The sequence below is a fragment of the Meleagris gallopavo genome, chromosome 3, assembly GCF_000146605.3.
Source record: "Meleagris gallopavo isolate NT-WF06-2002-E0010 breed Aviagen turkey brand Nicholas breeding stock chromosome 3, Turkey_5.1, whole genome shotgun sequence".
NCBI classification, from domain to species: domain Eukaryota; kingdom Metazoa; phylum Chordata; class Aves; order Galliformes; family Phasianidae; genus Meleagris; species Meleagris gallopavo.
This window is the reverse complement of record NC_015013.2, coordinates 54,640,240-54,661,463: the sequence shown is the minus strand read 5'-3', so window position 1 is coordinate 54,661,463 and position 21,224 is coordinate 54,640,240. Positions and strand designations below refer to the sequence as shown.

Genomic DNA, 21,224 nt, shown 5'->3' with positions numbered 1-21,224 from the left:
AGAAGCTGATCAGTTGAGGTGCTGGCAGACCCAGAGCTAAATGACTCCAAGAGTCATGGACCGCTTGCACAAAACACAGTGGCATCTGTTCCATCTGCTCTAAAGCAAAGGCATAAACAAAAACAACTAAACAAACCCAACAGTCCACTGCTACTGCAAGCATTTATCGCAGGGAGGGATGAGGTAATCAGACTGCAAATATTGAGTCATCCACTGAGTATAAGTCCTTACGGAATGTAATGCGCAACCTCTGTGAACTGCAAGCCTTGAGGTAAGAATTTTGTGAGCTAATTTTTCCAGCTTATTTTGCAATAATGGAAAAAAAAACAACAACAAAATAACATAAAACCTGAAACATGTCAAGTTGTTCAATGATTTCAGTAAAATAAAGCACTCTGCTTTCAATTAAAGAATAAAATAAAATAGAGTAGATCTTGATGTCCATATATAATGCGCTATTAAATTCAGCATATTCCATTCTTTCATTTCCTGTTTCTTTCTCGTTGTTTATTAAGCAGAAGAGTGAGAAAGCTACATATTTTACAAATAAATAAATAAAAGAATATGCAAGTTGAGGTTCACTAGAGCATTTCATAAAATTTTGTCAGAAACATTTCATAGTGCTCTAGTGAATGTGCTTGAGGATAGCATTTTGTGCCTGTTGTAATGAGGTCACATTTCTCATTAGTCCCTGCTTTTTGTTTCTTTCCTATATTCCCTAGTTTGTCAAAACGTAAATGTTAACAGAAGCAGCATGTGTTTGTGTGAATTATAACAATGATTTCACCAAATGTGGATGAAAATAAATTCTGATGGACCTGGATACCTGTGACCTTAGTTAAGGTCAATTGTCTTCTTTATGATCTCTTCAGGGACAAATCAGTGCTTCTGTAACTTGTCACTGAATTGTCAGCTTTGTTCTGTGTGTAATCTCTGTATTCACACACTGATTACAGCATGTGAGCTACACAGATTTAAATCAGATGAGGAATTAACTCCTAGTTAATTAGTTAATTGTGTGTTAATTCCAGTTGTGAAATTTTCTGACTGACTGCATTTTATTCCTGAAACAAAGCATTGTTTTGTTCAGTGGAAACTTTGGGGACTTTTGAGCTTGTGTCTCCAATGATCTCGAAGCATGGGGTAAACTTTCTTGTTACTGTGGTCATGTTACATTGCAACTCAGAAAGGAAAATTCGATATAGCCCCACTGAATGGGTGAAGATTTCAGACTGCACTAGAGAAGTGCATTGCTAAGAAGAATTTGTTTTATAAGAAATGGGATGTGTGCATTGTAGAGATGGTACTTGGCAACTTCAAAGCTTGGTCCATGAGCTGGTAAAGGATTTTAAGGTTTGTGACACAGTCATTGTGTAACTCAGTGAACTTTATGATGTATCTATGTTGCTGTTGCATCTAGATGTGTGTGTTGATTAGGGAGCTGTCATGCTCACATTTAAGATTAGCAGTTCCCTCTTGTTGCTGTTATGTGAAAAGCGACAAATTCACTACAAGAAGAGGAATTACATACAGGAACAGTATATCCTTTGGCATATATTATCCCTTTGGTGACTGAGTGAGAGTGTGACCTGAGGCCTCTGCACCGAGGCCCCCCATGTGGAAAGAATTTGGGGAGTAGCCCGGTGTATGTCCCTTCGTGCCTCTACTCTGATCAGCTGTAATTGATTTCATGATTCCTACTAGCTACTGTGAGATTTTGAAAATTGGGGATTTGAAGCAGGTGGCAAATGCCCTATCATTTTCCAAGCTAGATGGCTAGAAAATTAAGGACAGAAAGCATTTTGAGGTTGGAAAGAAATGGCAGAATATTTCAAAGTGGCAGGGTCAATTCCTACGTGGTCTGCAGATAGCACTGCGTTGCTGGAAGATGCCTGTTTTAATATACTTTATATCCATTGGTGATCCTGGAGTAAATAAGACCTCACGGATTCTGGTGGTTTTGAAAGTTGAAGGATTTTGATCAAATGTATTTTCCCAGAGGAAAGCTGGAGCATAGAGTTAATAATAAGGCAGCATTAGGTGCTATTGAAAATGTAGGTTGGTAGCCATAGCACTCCTAAGATATGGTGCAAATAGCAAGAAATTTTTGATAATGGATTAGCCTACTGTAGTGAAAGACCAAATTCTGGAGTGCCAGATCTTCAGCTGAGGCCAATGAAATGAGTTTTCTGGAATAGAAACAGACTCTATCCTAATTTCATTCTATTTAAATTGCCATGGAGAGGTTAAGGGTAACTTCTTTTTGGTCACTTTGTGATGATGTGGAAGTTGCTGTGCTGGAAATCGGAGCTAGACAAATGGTGAAAACAAATTATTGCATCCTTCCCCAACTATCTCTCTAAATGACTTTGTGAGGATTGGGTGATTGGTTTGTCAAGTCCAATTGTTTGCATCATAAAGTGATCTTGTTGTGTGACTCTCTGTGACTTCTTATGAGAGGTCTTTTATGAGGTCGCTTATAAATCTGGATCTAGGACAATATCTTAGTATAGGGAAGTCCACGATAAGTCTTAGATTTTGGTTTGAATAGGGAATATAGAGATTACTCTGATCATGCTGAAGTACACAACAGCTTTTGTCTCTATTTTCATTTGTTCTGATTTACTAAGTATCAGATTTTCTTTACTTTCTGTGTTGTCCTGGAAAAGTAGCAGTATTTCTGTACTTGTGATTAGGGATTTCTCCTTCTGCCACACTTCATTCAGACGTATGTAGGTGATCATTCTCTTTGTAGACCTGTACTCGTTTTAATGTATTTGATTCATATGGATGCTTTTAATGTTATTAGAAGGACAAATGGAGGCATATTATCTGGCACTGGAAAACTTAAGAAAAAAATAGTTTATTGATTTGTAATATCAGATTTTCCTTGTATTTTCTGGCAGATCTAGCCCTCATTCATTCATGGATAATCTACTGCACACATGACACAATGCTCTCTGACTTCTAATTAGTCCTTCCAGCAAATGTTATTTATAGACAATGGACTGACATGATGTTGGAGATGAGTATGGTTTTAATCCTGGACTCCAAAAATATGGCTTTTTATAATCAGAGTGAAAAACAAATTAATTTCCAAGAGAATTCCCCATAAGGCTGAATAATGATGGAATCTCGGTTCATCCATGCATGCATGCATAGCCAGCTCATGTTCCGATTGCATGCTACAATAGAAATGTGGGCAAATAAAATTAGTGAATAGAAATTTGCATCCAGAAATTTTTATTCACGCAGCGAGTGAAGTGTAATCCATTTTTACACATTACAAAATCCAAAGTCTTTGTGAGTATAGCCATAACAAAAAAAAAAAACACAAAATGTTGTTACGTTTATTGTAAGGATATTTGTATGGTCCTTATTTTAAGTGATATTAAATAGTACCTACCAGTTACCACAAATATATTTATGTTTAATTATAAGTTATTAAAATCTCTTCATCTGTTGGTTTTAACTTCCTCCTGCTGTGCTGTGCAAACTAATGAATACTTTTCATGCTTTGTTTAGCATTTTATGTTAATATGTATAGCGTAGGAGAAGAGAAGCATTGAATATGTAGGGAAAGTGTGATTTGTTGAGGATAGAGAAGTCAAGAAAAGACTACTGGAAGGGAGAAAACGAAAGATTTATGGCATTTACGCACAGTGACAATAGTTTACTTAAGGACCATTTTATTGAAATTGATACATTGAATGCAGATGCCTTAGTTGTTACTTGGTTTGTGTAATTAGCATGCTATCAGAAGTTTAATGGAGCTCATTTAGTATTTAAATGTACAACTGTGTGGCAAGTCAATCTAGCTGGTGAGGGATGGAGGGAAAAATCTGAGTATTTTTCCAAATTATCATTATATAGCTCATAAACTTGGAACCAAAAAAAAAAAGCCAGTAAATCTTGTTGCTTTCCAGCACATCACATTTCTGCCATACAAAACATGTAAGAAAGTGTCATGTGGTTCTTGCAGTTAGCATGCAGACCTGTTCTTTTTTCAGTTCCTCTTTGAAGATGGCTTCATCCATGTTTTCTAAAACTGATGCTTTTTCTTTTTCCACAGAATCCTTCTTTCTGTAACCCCCTCAGAGCTGTTGACTACTGATATGCAAAATTAATAACTGTAACTAATTTCAAAATTACTGTAAAAGTTGTCAAGAAGGTAGATGCTTGGAAACTGCTTAAGAGGATAGGTTTGTGGAGACTTTGAGCTTGGGATTTCACACTTTAAAGGGCTTCATTCATCCTGAGAAAGTGTGATTTTAGTTAAAAATTCTTTCTATTATTTCTTTACATTAATGCTGTGGCTTAAATGTTGCCCTGCCTCAGCCCAGCCAGGTATGTACACTTTGAAGAAAACTCCCTTTTTCTCAGCGTGTGATTTTGTTATCTGTATTGCTGTGATAAAAGCAATATGAATAAAATCTAAGAGTATCTATCTCTGATGAACGACCATAGCTCAATGGAAAACCAAGAGTTTCAGTATATTTCAAGAGTTCATAATTAGCTGAAGAACTGTGCTTTATATATGGTAGACTGCCTTTTCTTTTACTAAATATCAAGATTGCTTTTGATAGGATAAAACACTGAAAATATAGTAGTAATATCTGTCAGGAGCTTGGCTTTTCCTTGTGAAGAGTTTGCCTCAGGGAGGAAGCAGCTGAACGTCCCATTGCTATTTTGGTTGCTGTCTCTTGAGGGCAGTCACATGCAGCAGCACTGGCCACTAGGAAACAATGAGGCTTATGATGTGAAATCTTCCAGTTTCTGCTTAATGAATGAAATAAATATTGGCAAAAGGATTAGAGTATAAACTTCTGTGGTGTTACACAGTAGGCTTAACATTCCTCATGGTGAAATACCTAGTGAAGAAATGTGTAGTCCTTTGTTGTCAGTAGTAGGAGTGCCCTGGATTAGGGCAGTTGAGGAAATAGGGGGGTGCATGGGGAAAAAAACTGATGGGACCACGGGCAGAATAGCCTGCCTGTGAGAAGACACACACACATATATTACTATATACTGTGCTAGAAAAGTTTGTCTTAGGTCTTTTCCCTTGAATTAGATGGTGTGTTAAACCCTGTATGTGAGAGCATCTACGAGCTGAGTCTGCCTCTAGCAGGAGTATTACAATACAGAAGTAAGTGCCCTCTGTCTGGTACTGAGCTACTTCACACAGGCAGAAAGGTCTGGACTGGGTCACAGGGCTGGCCCCACAGCAGGCTACTTAAGGGAATATGGGAATAGCAGATGACAGCAGATGTTAATTCTGGTATTTTTCTGAGTTATGCCAGTGTATCTCTCAGACCGTCATGAATACAGTTGACAGAAGCTCTTTTTCATCAGTGTAACTGTCTTTGCAAAGTAGGGAAAGTTTAACAAATCTCACTGACTTGTGACACAGCCTCCTTTCTGAAGACTTTATACAAGTACTTACGTATACGTAAGGCACTTTTTACCATTTGCAGCTGTATTATTGTGATGATCTCAAATATAGATGAGGCCTTCAAATTAATTGAAATGTGTTTATCTAGACATCAATGATTCATCTGTGATTTCAAACAGTCTGAGTGCCCTCTGAGTCCACCAGACTCAACTCCCTCTCCATCAGGGACACAAGTGCAGGGGCCCAGGCCCACGTCCAGGCAGCTGCTGAAGGTCTCTGAGGAGCAGAGCCCACACACAGCCTCTGGGCAGCCTGTGCTAGTGCTTCGTCACCTGCACAGCACAGAAGTGGTGCCTGATATTCTGAGAGATCCTCTTATATGTGTGCCCATTGCCTCTTGTCCTGGCACTGAAAGGAGCCTGCCTCTGTCTTCATCAAAACCTTTATTCAGGTAAATTAACTGCTAATTCAAAAAATGAAATGAAATTCTTCCTGTCCTTTATGCAGAGTACAGCTTATAGCCTTAGAGAGAGCTTGCAGATATTTGCTTTTGTACTGCATTTGTAATACTGTATCCTGTTTTGGTTTGTTTGTTTTCAGATGGACCCATCTTTTGCTAATTCAACATTCCAGTCCAAAATAACAGAAGCAGCTGATATTGTTGTTGGAACATGTTATATGGTCTTCGGTAAGTCTGATTTTATGGTACATATGTTTATAGAGCTTTTGTTATGTTTGGTGCAACAAAGAGAAGTAAGCAACTTTGAAAGAAATTTGTTTCTGAGAAGAGACAAGTTTCTCTGTATTCTAAAAGGGGGAAAAAGCACTGGGTAACATAATTTATCCTGTTTTATTTTAGGAACAAAAGCTGTATTCAATGTTAGGTGTACCTGGACAGGTATGCTGGATTTTGAATCTTTGGCATTTTTTTTGTATCTGTATAACTGTCACTGCGTCTAAATGAGAGTTTTTATTTTCCACACCTTGTTGCAAATCAAAGAACAGTGTGTCCTGACTCCTTATAGTAAAATAGCAAAAGTAGTCATTATGGGCCTGGATAAGGTACCAGAAAGATCAGGCTTATGGCCAATTTTTACAGACACTGCGTTAGAAAGTGAGATTTCTGGGAAATGGGCTCTGCTGTTACAGAGGAGGTAAATCTCTCCTCCATCGTCCTGGTCTAATTGAGGAAAAAAATTCAGATCCAATCCTAATGCTATTGGTCAATAAACTATGAGTCAGAGGAAAGGAAAGGCAACCCCGACATCTGGAGAGCAATGACTGACCCCTTGGCTAAGGACACAAAGCATGGCTACTCTCTGGTGCTTTGCAAGATGGTGGAAAAAATATGTAGAAGTTAAATGAATGCCTTAATAGGAAAGAAAAAAAAGGCAACTAATATTAACCCTGAAGTATGGGACAAATACAAGATAAATATGCCAACAAAAAATGAATCTGTCACTTTAATCCCTTTCAGCTGTCAACGAATATTGGTATCTTAATGGTTTCAAATATTAGCAAGTTCTTCAGTATGTTCTTTCAATACTGAAAATTTTAAGTGAATATAAGCCCTATTCCTGTTAGAGTGTAGATGTATATGGACAGTTAATTTCAAGAGGAAAGTGTCTGGACAATGTAGGTCAATTTAGAGGGAGAAGTTCTTGAAGCGTTTGCGTTCCTGAGTTTGCAGAGCTTGTTCAGCTAACAAAAAAGTAATTTCCCAGCAGAAATATCATACTGTATTTCTTCTGCCAGATAGACTGGAATTTTTCTGATGTAGCTTTATTTCAGTTTTTGATATCAACAACAGATAACTGCCTGTTAAAATAGCTAAGATTTCATTTATACCCACACCATGTACCTCCTCCCTCATATCTGCTCAGCTACTCATGCATCCTCAGAACTTTCTTTTTAACTTCCTTTTTCTGAATCCCATGGTAAACAACCACATCCAGATTACTGAGTCACTTATCAGGTTTTTCCCCCAGCATCTACTGTGTCAGTCATGTCAAAGCTCTGAAGAGCTTAAAAACAAAGATACAGTGCATTTATAAGACTACAGAAAATGGCCTGATTCTGATTGAGTACTTGGATCTGTTTGCTGACACCAGCAAAAATGTTGTTATAAATTTCTTTGCAAAATTTTTGCACAGTTCCAGAATTAGAATTCAAAAGGAATGGCTTAAAGAGACCAGCAATGGAGATGAATTCAGAATCACTGCCTAACATAACTTGCTAGTCTGACATTTCATTTAAAAGAAAATATCATAGTCTATAGAACTTCTGGAAAACTACTTATCTTTTTCCTAGGAGAGGGTCATTAAATGAGGCATATTCTCTTATATGTATAAAGAGCTAATGGTTTGTGCTGTAGGTATCTATGCAACTTGCTAAACTCAATTTCTGTATCTGTGTTTACCTGCATTCTATAGGTAAAATGATATTTTTTCCAGAGCCATAACAAACAGGTCCAAAAAAGCACTTGGGCTCTTCTCAGTGGTTTAACTTTACACTATATTAATGATAGGATCGTTCAGTTCATTAGGCGTGCCTAAAATTCTGCTTTTTGACTGCTCTCTCATCTTCTGAAATTGTCTAAATTTCATAGGTTTTAGTGGCTGGCTGGTTTAAAGGTAAGGAGTGAGTGGCTTGTCCTCTGTTGTCTAATATTGCAGCTCTGTTGTCTATTTGTAGCTTGCTTAAGTTTCTTGGCAGTCTCATACTGGAAGTGGTACTCCCAGAGAAAATTGTTGCATCTGCACTGAGTAAAAACATTACTTAACTACATTTTTCTCTTTCATGTATTAATCAACATTCTTGCTGTATTGTCTGTTACTACTAGAAACTATAACAGGCACCTCTGAGAGGTTTCAAAGAGAAAGGAAGGGCTACCAGATGGAGAACTGTAGACCTGGAACTGGGGAAACACTAGCAGCATCACTTGAGTAACATCTCTGGCTTAATAGTAAAGCGTTTTTTGACAGGTCATTTAGTGGATAAAATTCAATTAGAGACCTATGGCCACTCTGATACTATGGATTACCTCTCTGTAGATAGATTAGACAAAACAGGAAGGACAATAAGAAATTTCTAAAAATATTTGAAATATAAAGATGAGAAAGTCACGAACATAATAAAGGAGACAAGTTAATCTAATAAATAACTACAATGGCTAACTATGCCGGCTGTGGTAATACATGATTCCTGTGCAGGAAAATAAAAGATGGATGAAGTAAATGTTCCATAGAATCTTTTGAATTGGATGGGACCCTTAAAGATCATTTGGTCCGACTCCCTTGCAATGAACAGGGACATCTGCAGCTACATCAGGTTGCTCAGAGTCCTGTCCAGCCTGACCTTGAATGTCTCTTTGGGCAGCTGTTCCAGTGCTTCGCTGCCCTTATCATAAAAAACTTTTTCCTTATATCCAAGCTAATTCAATTCTAGATTCTACAGTCAATTCTAAATCCGTGTTGTATGTTTCTCTGCAGGAATATGCTCCTTGTGTGGGAACAGCATTCTCCTTTATATCTCCTACAAGAAAAAACATTTGTTGAAACCAGCAGAATACTTCATTATTAATCTTGCCATCAGTGACCTTGCAATGACACTGACATTGTACCCACTAGCTGTAACCTCCAGCCTTTCACACAGGTTTGTTCACTATGCACGTGATATTTAACACCCTCTGCAGGCTTTGGAGGTCTGTGTCTGTGAGGAAGACTAAATTACTCTGCCACTTCTCTTATTATAGTTGAAATTAAGTAGAGGGGCTGAGAGGAGTAAGCTATGTTAATGGCAGATATGTGGGCTGTTGGTATTAATTAATTGGTGTTCATATCTATTTGAGATTACTGTCATCTGGATTTCTGCAGGGTTGAGAGGCTGCAAAGATTTTGTTCTAAATATCCTCTACGTACTGCATTTATTCTTCATGGGCAGTGATGGCGAAATGCTTTTTTTTTTTTCCTCTTAATTTGTGCAGTAAAATTTGGTAGCATGAAAATAAAACTGAATGTATTTGCTATGCCTAAATTTAAAAATAAATATTTTAAGCCAACACTGAATTTAGAACTTTTCAATTCCATTCCGACTTCTTTCCTCTTCATCCACATGAATTCAATCAACAATCACTGTTCCACATCTGATTTTTGTGATTCTTCTTTAAAGCTTGGTTAATATATTGCTAATTATGCTAAGTGGAGTCTGTCTTCACAATCTTTTGATTACTACTACTGCAAATCTTGTGTATTTCTGAATAGAAAATGAGGAGATGCAGTGATTCAGATCAAATTTCTCTTCCCCTGGGAAACCTTCACAAGAAAATCTGTTGGTTTTGATGAAACATAAGCAATAAAAAAAAAAATAATAATAAAAAAACTAAAGAAGTATTCACTTATGACCTTGGCCTACTATGATGAGAAGTTTGATTATTTTTTTCTTTTCAGAATCTTTATAATTAAAACAGTGCTTTGTTTCTTAAAAATAAAAAGGCTTAAGTGTGAATCATAATACTAAAGGAAGATGTGACCATTGTACTGGCTGTAAGTTTTTTTCCTCTGAGAGCCTCTTCTGTAGTTGATTACCAATCAGCAAATAATTTGATAATGCAAGCTTATTTACTTATTTTTAAGACAACAGCTATAAATGTATTTCTACAATTTTGTATTATGCTTGAAAAAGAAGGATAGCATCTAAATGTCAACATGTTTATTTGCTAGGTGGTTGTATGGGAAACACATTTGCTTGTTCTATGCATTCTGTGGGGTATTCTTTGGGATCTGCAGTCTCTCGACACTGACGTTACTGAGTGTTGTGTGCTGCCTCAAAATTTGCTTTCCAGCTTATGGTGAGTTACTGTTTTTGTCTAAGTTTTTCATGTGAACATAGATGATCATTTCCAAGTTTTGTGTCCTAGAGACTACTACTTTTATAGCAGAGCTCTTTTACATCTGGTCAGACAATGCATTTTTCCTCTGATCATTAAGATCTAACTATAATGGTTATTGCCCATCTTGCATAACTATATGTGCAAATAATTACTCTAAATCTCTTTTAATTCTGGGTGACAATTTGGTGGCATGAAATAAGAGTTCTGAGCTGAAAGCAGGGCTAGCCTGAGTAAATGAATGTTTTCAGAGTTCATTGTTACATTTAGATATTTATTCATTTAGATTTATGTTGATATAACAACTGGTGCTATTCCTCTTTCTGCCAACCTCTATTCCAAATAACATCCTTACTTTTCAACAGAACTTCACAATCAAGTAAAAAGTCAGACTAAGAAGATCAGTGAGTTTTGGCAGACAGACTGAGTTATTTAACAGAAAAGTGCTAGCTGGTTAATGGTTTTGAGCATTTGAGGAATGCAGATCATAGTTAGAAATTCTAAATGCTGATTTAGCAGCTGAACAATTTGGATCAAATATAATACTGCTACAGATTAAATTTTTCTGGTACAGCATTCATCTGGCAACACATCCCTCGTGTTCTGTAAGTCTTATATTTTAGGGGTAATACTTTTTGCTTATCTGTTACAGTGAGGCCCTGTGTGGTTGAGAAGCAAGCAGCTGAAGGTAGGGAAATGTAGAGCTAATAGTGATTTAAAGACAATCTAATTGTCACCTTTACCCACTTGCTTTCTCAGCACAGCATAGGTCAATCTTCAAGTACAGACTTTCATTTAAATTTAAATATTTTTCTGTTTTAGTAAATATCTTCATATATTTATTTATATCTTTTGCATTTCTACTCTAGCTCAGATTTCAGCAGTGTTTCCATATAGTTTTATAAGACACGTCCTTTTTTTTTTAATTTAGAGTGTGTGGAAATTTGGAAGCATGACCTGAGAAACAATGTCTTCTCTAGAGCATTCACACAAATCTTTAAATCTGTTACTTTGTACTCATTTTTTCTTTTCCCAAAGTTATGCATTATTAACCTGAAGTTAATATTAATATTAACCCGAAGTCAGGAAGTAAACACATTTCTGCTGAGAGTTTTGTTTTTCTAAACTACTGTTTGAATGGAGGGTATTGTTACAACTTTATCCTGCTTCCTTATTTAAAAAACAGTAGTCCTGATATGCACTTCTTGTAAAGACTCTACTCCTTTAGGTTTTCTTTACCAAGGTCTACTTTGAAAGTTGTGTCCAAAAAAATACCAACACTTATTTTAGTCTTGGTCCAGTCATATTGCAACTCTGAAGTTTGCAGTCCATTGTGAGTTCTACTTGTAGAGCAAGGCTCCATTGTACTGTTTTGCTCTTCATAATGCTTGAATTTTGTGTTTAAAACAAAAACCCAACCTGACATCTTGTTCAGATAGGAAAAAAAATGATAGTTTCTTTTAGTGTAATGGCTGGTGTACTCTGTGGATTACTTGTGTTCAGTTGTTTTGCAGACAATATTTTGAGAAGCAGTCTGTAGAAGGTTACAGAGTATTATTCCTGAGAGAAGGAAAAAGAAAAAAGGAAATGTCCAGGGGGCAATACAAGGGCCTGTCAATCTACCTTTGACTTGTTCAGTTAACTGGAGATTACAATACTGCTGTGTGCTGGTCTTCACTGGTTGTTTTGTGTCTTCCAGGCAACAGGTTCAGGAGAAAACACGGACAAATATTGATAGCCTGTGCTTGGACCTATGCAGCAATATTTGCCTGTTCACCCCTTGCTCACTGGGGAGAATATGGAGAGGAGCCCTATGGCACAGCTTGCTGCATTGACTGGCAATCCACCAATGTAGAAATCACGTCCATGTCTTACACTGTCGTTCTTTTTATTTTCTGTTTTATTCTCCCCTGCGGAGTAATTCTCACATCCTACTCACTTATTCTGGTAACTGTGAAAGAATCCAGGAGAGCAGTGGAGCAGCATGTCTCTGGTCCCACCAGGATAAACAACGTGCAAACCATTACTGTCAAGGTATCTAAAAGTTAGTCTTTGACAAACTGTTTTTGCTGCAATTGGGCAGCACCATTCAAAAACCAAAAAATCCAGAGAAGAAAATAGAGAAGGAAAATTCAGTCCTTACTATATTTTTATTTCAGAAAGCAGAATTGTCTTGTGCAGTTTTGCTCTATGGCAATTAATTGCTAAACATGCAAGTAACAACGCTGCTTCTGGGGGATGATAATTAAGTTCACAGAGCTTCCTTGTTGGTGAAAATTGAGATTTAATACTTTTTCTTAAAGAAATTATTTGGAACATTTCTGTAAAAAATCTAGACTTTTAAATGCCATGATTGAACATGGAATGAAACTTAAAAACAGTACATGAAACAGTAAGTGTTTTACCGTACAAAAGACTCTGCTTTTTCAGATATCAGTGATAAGCATAGGAAACATTTCTTAACAGTGAATCTCTAATGCTGGGTCTTGGTGTTCAGGCTGTCTTTTCGTATTCCCAAAATACTTTATTTCTCCATGTTTGTGAGGTCTCCCATAATCAGCCTTTTTTTAGCTTCTACTATTTTGCATCTCCCTTGAGCCTATTTTATTAAAGCTTTACAGTCAGTCCCTCTTGTAGTAGACCTTCAAAAGCCTTTTCACACAGAAGAGTATCTATTTATACTCTAAAATCGATGTCAGTAGGAACTCTGTCAGGTGTCTTTGACAGCAAAGCGTGCATCTAGTAATATCATTTAATAAAATCCTGGTAATGTCATCTCTGATTGAAAGAAAGGTTGGAGTCCAATCTGGAGGTGAGTTTCAGCCTCATGCTAAGCATGCACCACTGTTTATGAAAGCCATGATATTTCTGAGTGAGTGAATTCTGTTTGCCCAGTAACAGACATTTGATAGGATCCATTATCATTAAAGACTGTTAAAAATAGAAACAAAATCAAATTCATTTCTGTATAACTGGACACAGGACAAAAGGGTATCTTCATAAATACTTTTTGAACCAAAGCCTTTTCAGGTTTCTATTTCACTGGCTCATAGAGTAAAATTAAATCTAGTCACAGAATTTGTTGTGGATATTTGTTTCTTGCTGCCAAACTGCATTCCAGGAAGTAAATAAATAAACTAAATAATAAATATACTATAATATGAGTAGCTTTGCATTAGGTATAGTTTACTCTGTAGATAATATGCTTCTTGAAAGGCATAGAGAATGTTACTTCTTGATTCTGTTAATTGTGTCTAATCTTTGTCTTTTCTTTATTTCCATGAACCCTTCTCTAATTTCTCTCACTATTTCTTTCTTTCTATTTCATCTTTCTTATCAGTTTTCGTTTTGGAGTCTGCTTACCTTTATATTTTCTCTCTGTTCAGGAATATCAATACTCTGAGATGTGCTTCTACACAGATCATCTGCTTTCTCTTTTCCATATTAACAAGTTTGAACTCTCTGACATCTCTCATCAAATTATCAGAATACTGCTCTAGAACATGTTAATCTGCCTGGTCTCACTCTTTAAGTGTCTTGGTTTTAATCTTTGTGGGAAATGATATCCTCCTGCTTATGGCATGGTTTTGTAACTTAAATATCCTCAATCCAAACAGTTTAAGAGCCAAGGAGTATTCCCTTGTCTTATCTAGTTGTTATTTGCAATAACCCTTAGATGAAACATTTTCCTACTAAAGCTTTTATGTATATCCCTGCCTCAAGTCTGAATTTGCAGTACACATTTGTTTTCTTACATCTTTCACTGAACTGCACAAAACAATCCTTTAATTATTTAACTTTTAATACTCTTCATAGCCTAATTGACTAATCTTGGTCAATGAGACTTAGATTCTGCTTACTCTGTAGGCCTGTAATGCTCAAAAATGTGTATGCATATTTTGCTCAGCATTACTTGTTATTCTTATGAGTTCCTTCCAATAAAAACTGGAAAAATGAGTACAGTCTTCTCCATCACTTTCTTTGTGATGTTAACACAAACTCATTCTGAAATGTCATATAAGTTGATGCTGGTATGATGCTGGATCACTAGGAATATTGCCTGTCATCTACTGACAAGTATTTATTCTTTATCATCTCTAATCTTTATAGTTATTTATTTTTATCTATTTTTTTCCCTTGGGAACTGCTTTGATCTTCACTGTTAGATTGTATAGTCTTTGACAAGGGTTGCTCTGAAACTATTTATCTGCAGTGTCTCACCCTGAAATAATAATACGAAAAACAAGTAGTTTTACATGATAATCTCTTGGAGACATTTGATAGAGGGATGGTTTAAGTCAAACTCATAAAAGCAGAGAGGAGAAAAGAGGACCCCTTTAGGTTTATTTTTTGCTTAGGATATTCTGCAAAACCAAACCATCCCAAATACATCAATGTTGTGGTTAACTTGGCATGATTATTTGTTGAACTGTAAATTTTCCAGCTGGAAGAATTGTAGTTTCTGTCAAATTAGTGACAATTTAAAGCCCATTCTTCTGATCTTACCGTACTGCCTCTGAAATCAAGGAATTGTAACTTAGGATTCTTAGTCAGATCTGACCTCTACCTCTGATCCAACTTCAGCTGAAGAGCTTCAGTGTTGTTTGTTAGTCTTGAAAAACTAAATCTAGAAAGTGATCTGGTCACTTAAAGCAAGACTTAAATGGTTACAATAAGTCTAAGCCCAGATATATGATTCCTAAAGCTTGGCAGCTGATCCTTCGAGGTTCCAAGTAATTGTTGTGGATAGGTTCCTCTGCAAGCATTTCTGAGGTTCCCGCAGTTTGCTTTAATCTATATTGCTCTGTACACTTAGCTGCTACCTCTTCACTAAGCCATGTAAGTGTAGCTAGGTCATAGCATCAAGTTCAGTCCTACATTGATGTATTTGTTGGTTTTAGTAGTAGTTGAATTTTTTTTTTTATGAAAAAGAGCAATAAAATGCAGATAACATTCATTATTACTGATGTACTTGCAGCGCTAAAAGATCTATCTGCTAGGATTATTTCTGTGCTACTTTAGAATGACAACAGCAAAATTTTTAGAAAATCAAATGCGAGATGTCTTGTGCTATTAGTGTTTTTGTGCTCATGAGTTTACAAGGTTGGCTAACTACTGAAATTGCTTTTATTATTATAGAGTACCATAAATATCAATTAGAATGCATACAGAGGACGCTGTTCTCATCTGCTTTCTTCACAAGTGCATGAGTATGCCAGTTTCTGGAGAAAGTAGGCTCTTAGGCATACAGATAAAGCAGATAAATATTATGAATGCAAGCTGAGACGTAGAAAATTACCACTTCTTCAGGAGTTCCTCGGGATTAAGCAATTTCAGAAATACAGCCAAGTTCCTCCTAGATGTTGCATGAGAAAAAATGCTGGGAGTGTAACTTCACATCTCACCAAATATTTGTCCAAATACCATCTCCAAATGCTCCACAGCACACTTAGCTTAAAGTCACAAGAGGATAGACCTTTGGCCTAGGAAGTCGTGTTCAATTTTTTGTTCTAATTCAGACTTTGTGTATGCCTTTGGGTAGATATTATAGCACATAACTATTACTTCTTTGAGGTTGTAATTTGTGATGGATCTAAAGCATAAGATTTAAAATATTGAAGTATAATTTGGTAGACCGGAAGGCTAAAAAATTTGCATTGTTTCATATTCAAAATTAACAAATTACAACCTCAAAGAAATAATAGTTATGTGCTATAATATCTATCCAAAGGCATACATGGTGGCATGTGGGGATTTATTTCTTTTAGTCATGGTACTGTAACAGTATTTTGCCATTTTTATTTTATTTTTTATTATTTGGTGCTTTGTTGATTGAAGGGAGGAGTAAAATTCAGAATATGAATTTTCAAAACTTAGCCTGTGAATCTCTAATTTCTTTTTCTATTTCCTCCATTTTAACAATGCACTGGTTCCCTGGCTTATTATTTTACAGAAGAAATAATAGAGGTTGTAATAGTTCCTTGAGGCATACAAATATTTGAATCAAAGGAATTAATTTGCTGTTTATAAGCATGCACTGGGACAAATCTCAGATTTTGAAAAAAGTTCCACACGCCCTTTCAGAAACAATTCGTAGGAACAACTTCCTATTCTCAGCAGAATAGTTTCACCCATAGCAATTACTGTAAAAGTGAAAGGAAAGAAAAAAGTATTGTTCTAATGGCTTTCTCATGGCCTCATCTATGGGGTCTGATCCAAAGGTAATACCTCCAATTTTATTATGTTTGCCCAGTATGTCAGGGGCAGATGTTGGTGATGTGACAGTAGAGGTTGAACCTTTCCACCAATATTCCATTACATTTCATTACTGTATGACAGATGGCAGCAGAGGCTCAGTCTGACATAATGGTATCTGGATATGGAAGTGTGTATGTGGAATTGAATTCCTTCATGTGGAAAAAAATGTCACCCATTGGCATTCATCAATGCTGAACTTTTATGAAGACTGGACAATGGATGTGAGCACAGTGAGATGGGGGGGTGATGCATTTCAGCAGTGGCAATGGTAACAGTTGGTTTATTTGCTTGCAAAAGCAGAAAGGTATCCTTCCTTATATTTCTTGTGAATGCTCACAATTTTACTTTATAACTGCCTCACCAAAACTCTCCTCTTTTATTTTACTCATGAAAATCTTGATGTTCTTTCCCACCTCATGCTGGCATCACTGGTTAAACCACTCCTCATACTTCTTACTGTGGAGAGAGTATTAGGTGCTGTGCAGGCACTTTAAACTCAAGACATTTCAATATGTGGCATGACAATAATAATAAAGTCTGTTTCTAGATGCATCTATGCATACGCATTGTTGATACGCTCAAGTATCTTGAATAAGGTTCCTTTTGTTTAGGTGCACTTCACTTAAAATTAGGTGTCTTAAGTTCATCCTCGAACTTGATAGTGACAAAGACCTGAAAACCATCCATCACATTCTATTTCAGACATATGTCTTTGGATGATATCACTTGCTTTCTCTTTCCCTTGACATTGTATAGAACCTTTACTGGCTTTGGCTTAGAATAGAAGTTTTGGATAGCCAAAGTTATGCAAGATGAATGTTCACTTTGTTTTAAATGCTGTACTGATGCCTTTGGGTAACTTGGCTGAGAGCTCCTTAAAAGTAGTGCCAAATGCCTTCTCACAGAAACAAAGCAAAACCTGTTGCAACCCTGAAGATTAATTGCTACCATAAGTAAGCCATCTGGGAAATAAACCAATCAATTCTAATATCCATTTCTTCTTAATGTTACTGTAAAGGGCCGAGGATTATTGCTTACCACAGAAACTGCTTTTTGTCTCAGCATTTTATACTGGCCATGGATAGTTCAGACTCACAAAATCGATGCACATGGCACTGGCTTTTCCACAGGTAGAACCAGACCTTCAGCTAATGTAATGAAAAAGAGCACTACGGAAAGAAAAAATCAAGTTAATCCCATCATATGGGTTTGCCTTTATCTTTTTTTAACTAGTCTTATTCTATCAAAATGTCTTATTTCTCAATTCTGCCATATTTAGCTTTGGACTTCAAGTGAACCAGTGGTTATTACCAATGAAAGGGAAATTTCTTCTACAAAACTATTGGTGTGAATTATTTCCTAGGGATATATGCATGTTCATGAACAGATTTTAGCCTGATAGCCAAAACAGTTAGTCACCACAGACATTCCTCATCAAACTTGTATTACATGTTTCTTGGTAATCACCATACGTTTCTTCTTACAAAATGAAGTTTGTGAAACTACTGAAGTCAGGGAGAAAATAATAGCATTTTGTGTGGCTTTCTATGCCTTAGAAGAGTCTTATGTGTTTTCTGCTTGTGTTCAGTGCTCAGTGCCCAACTCAGACTCACACTGAATACAACCATGTAGTCTCTCACAATCAAAAAAACCTACAATTTTTGCAATCTTTAATCTACAGCCAGAATCTCACTGAGAAAAGTGTTAGATTTGCAGTTAATAGAGTTAGTTAGCAGCTCTGTGCTCCCACTTGCAGAGGGCAGCTCAGGCAGGTGGACAATTAGCAACTGAAAACAAAAGTACTTCCCTTATCTCTTTGTTTAGATCTGATACTACTCTAAAGGGAATACAATCTCTACTATCTTCCTCATTTGTAAATATGTACTTTTGGCAAACATGGACTTCTGAAGCTCCTTCAGAAGCATGAATATTCTTATTTCTGTCTTTAAAATGTACATGTACTTCCATTATAAAACAGGCTTAGAATGATGCCCTCCATGTTCGTCTGCCTGTACAAGCTTACAGTTTAGTTTAGATTTCCCAGAGTTTACTATAGACCCAATACTTATTGTTGCATTTCACACATCTCTGTGATAATTTATACCAAAAAACTTTTTTTTTTTAATGCCTTTGTTAAGCTTTTTTGATAAAGCTTAGTGGGACAAATAATTTTGAGGTAGAGTTAAATTTAAATTCATGAATTTGATTCACCTTCATGATTAATCTGCTTTTTGGCTGCCATATGCCTGCACATGACTCCAATTAAGCACAAACAAAACAATTATGGAAGACTTTCCCTAACCAGGAAAACTAGCATTACTTGTGAACTAGAAAGTAGATACAAACAACTTTGCAATACAGTCCAAAGTTTCCTCAGAATGGTATCCTTTTTTTTTTTTAGGTTGGATTCTATTTTGGTGTAATAAGAATTTTAGTGGTACTTTAGTGAAGAAGAAATGGAATGTAAGAGCTGATATGTTTTAACTCTGGAAGTTATAATCAGAACCAAGTCTCAGGCAGAATAAAGTTGCCAGACAAATATGTGTTTGAAGAGCAGTTGAGATATACTGGGAGGACTAAGCAGGTAGTGTTTTATTTATATACTATTTCAGCAGCTATTTTTCTCATCCATGCAATTTTTTAATTCACTTCTTTCTCTCTCTCTCTCTTTTTTTTTTGGTCTACAAGCTGAGTATTGCGGTGTGCATTGGTATTTTTTGCTGCTTGGAGCCCTTATGCCATCATTGCCATGTGGGCAGCTTTTGGATCAATAGATAAGATTCCTCCTTTAGCCTTTGCTATTCCAGCTGTCTTCGCAAAGTCTTCCACTCTCTACAATCCTATTATCCATCTTCTTCTGAAGCCCAATTTCCGAAGTATCGTTGCCAAAGATTTCTCAGTTCTCCAACAGTTATGTGTCAGGTGTTGTTTTTGTGTCAAGGAGCTGCAGATCTACAGATCAACTTTCAACGCTGGCCTGAGAACATTTAAGGGCAGAAATGAATTCAGCTGTAATGCTCTTCCGGATATGGAAGGATGTTCTTATTTTCCATCTGAAAAGGGCAATCATACTTTTGAATGCTTTAAAAGCTATCCAAAATGCTGCCAGGAGAGGTTAAGCACTATGGGATGTCACCCTCAAGAACGTGAGTCCTTGGAAAATGACCTCCAAGTAGAAATGACAGAGGGCAGTAGGAATTCAATGAAGGTGGTTGATCAGGAAGAAAAAAGCACTGAACTTGATAACTTGGAAATCACCTTGGAAGCAGTACCTGTGCACTGTACATTTACAGATCTCTAGAGCTGCTTATATGAAACAATCTGGTGGTAATGTCGTTATTTTGGATTTATGAATGTAACTTCTTTTAAAAAGCCCTTCTATTATCCCATTTTCTACTCTATCTTTCTCCTCTTTCTCTTGCGCTCTTTGATGGGGCACATGCTGCAGCATGGACATGCTATAAATGTGTGACTCTTGCCATACTGACTTAAGTGTATTGTGATAAATGAATTCATAGCAAACACTACATCAGAGAAATCCTCTCTGTGTGTTGCAACCTCTGTGTACTCCATTTTGAAGAGAACACACTAAATATTGAGAGGTTTTCTGTGGAGTTATTACCCTTTCTAGTCTTTGTGTATTTTATATCTTGTATGTTTAGAACAAATAACTCAATGTAGAGTTTTAAAAGAATGATCTTATGATGTTTTACTTGTTATAACAACTGAAAATGGAAATATCAACTGAAATGCCTCATTTCCAAGAAGGGATGCCAAATGGCCACATCTTGTATTCCCTGGGAGTCACAGGCTGCTTAGAGATGAACAGGGAGGTTCTGACCACATTCCACATGAATGAAATCACGGTATATCTGGTAATTTGAAGATTTTTTTTTGCCTTTTTGGTATAATTTGAGAGGAAGTTGCTGTAAAACATTATTTGTTATACCCAGTTTTTTCTATTGGTCATCAGAATTAGGATGGCAAAGAACTGGCCCAGAAATATCGTAATGGGCAAGAATCTTGACTAGTGTAGGGGTTTTCAAGGTATTACAGAAAAGACATCCTCTATGGTCAAAAATACTGTCTTTTCAAGGACCAAGAAGAAGCAATCAGAAAAGGCGTGTGATTTCTCCAAGGCTACCCAGATACATGGACCCAAGTGGGAACCTATTCCTGCAGGAATTCCTGCACCATCGATGCAACTTTTCACTGACCTCAGTGACGTAGGATCCAGCTTTGAGAACTTCAGGTCATGCTGAAATTTTCCAGTGGTGAATCAGTGCAAAACAGGACTGGAAGTGATGTTCAAAGGTCATTTGGTCCTTCCTGTATGGAGTCCCATTGACGTCAGTGCACAAAGTTGGATATATGAATAAGTCTCTGGAGGATTCACCAACACAGTCGCATGTTTGGAGGCTTAAATCGATATGTCATTGCAAAGCCTAAAAATGTCACACTATCTAAAGGCAAAAAAAGCCCCACAATAATCTGTATTGTGCAGAGGGGCTGCTTGCTTGGGTTCTATACAGATGTTTGAAATCCTAGCTGTAATATGCAGCTGTTTAAAACAATCAGAAATAAATGGACATTTTTGTGCTGTGACTGTTCTTTGAGCTGTGGCACAAGTTAGATTCATGGTGAAATAATATTTTGATATACTAATTTAAATGACAAATTTATATA

General features: G+C 36.6%; 1 protein-coding gene across 1 annotated transcript; it reads left to right on the top strand.

The window, feature by feature from the left end:
- The first annotated feature begins 1,427 nt into the window (after positions 1-1,427).
- LOC100543920 (opsin-5-like) lies at positions 1,428-21,205 on the top strand. Its single transcript, XM_019614020.2, is given in 7 exon segments — positions 1,428-1,930; positions 5,993-6,080; positions 8,884-9,046; positions 10,114-10,241; positions 11,980-12,314; positions 19,227-19,250; positions 19,252-21,205. Coding segments are annotated over 7 exon segments (1,368 nt in total). The 5' UTR covers positions 1,428-1,888; the 3' UTR covers positions 19,840-21,205.
- Positions 21,206-21,224: the final 19 nt, after the last annotated feature.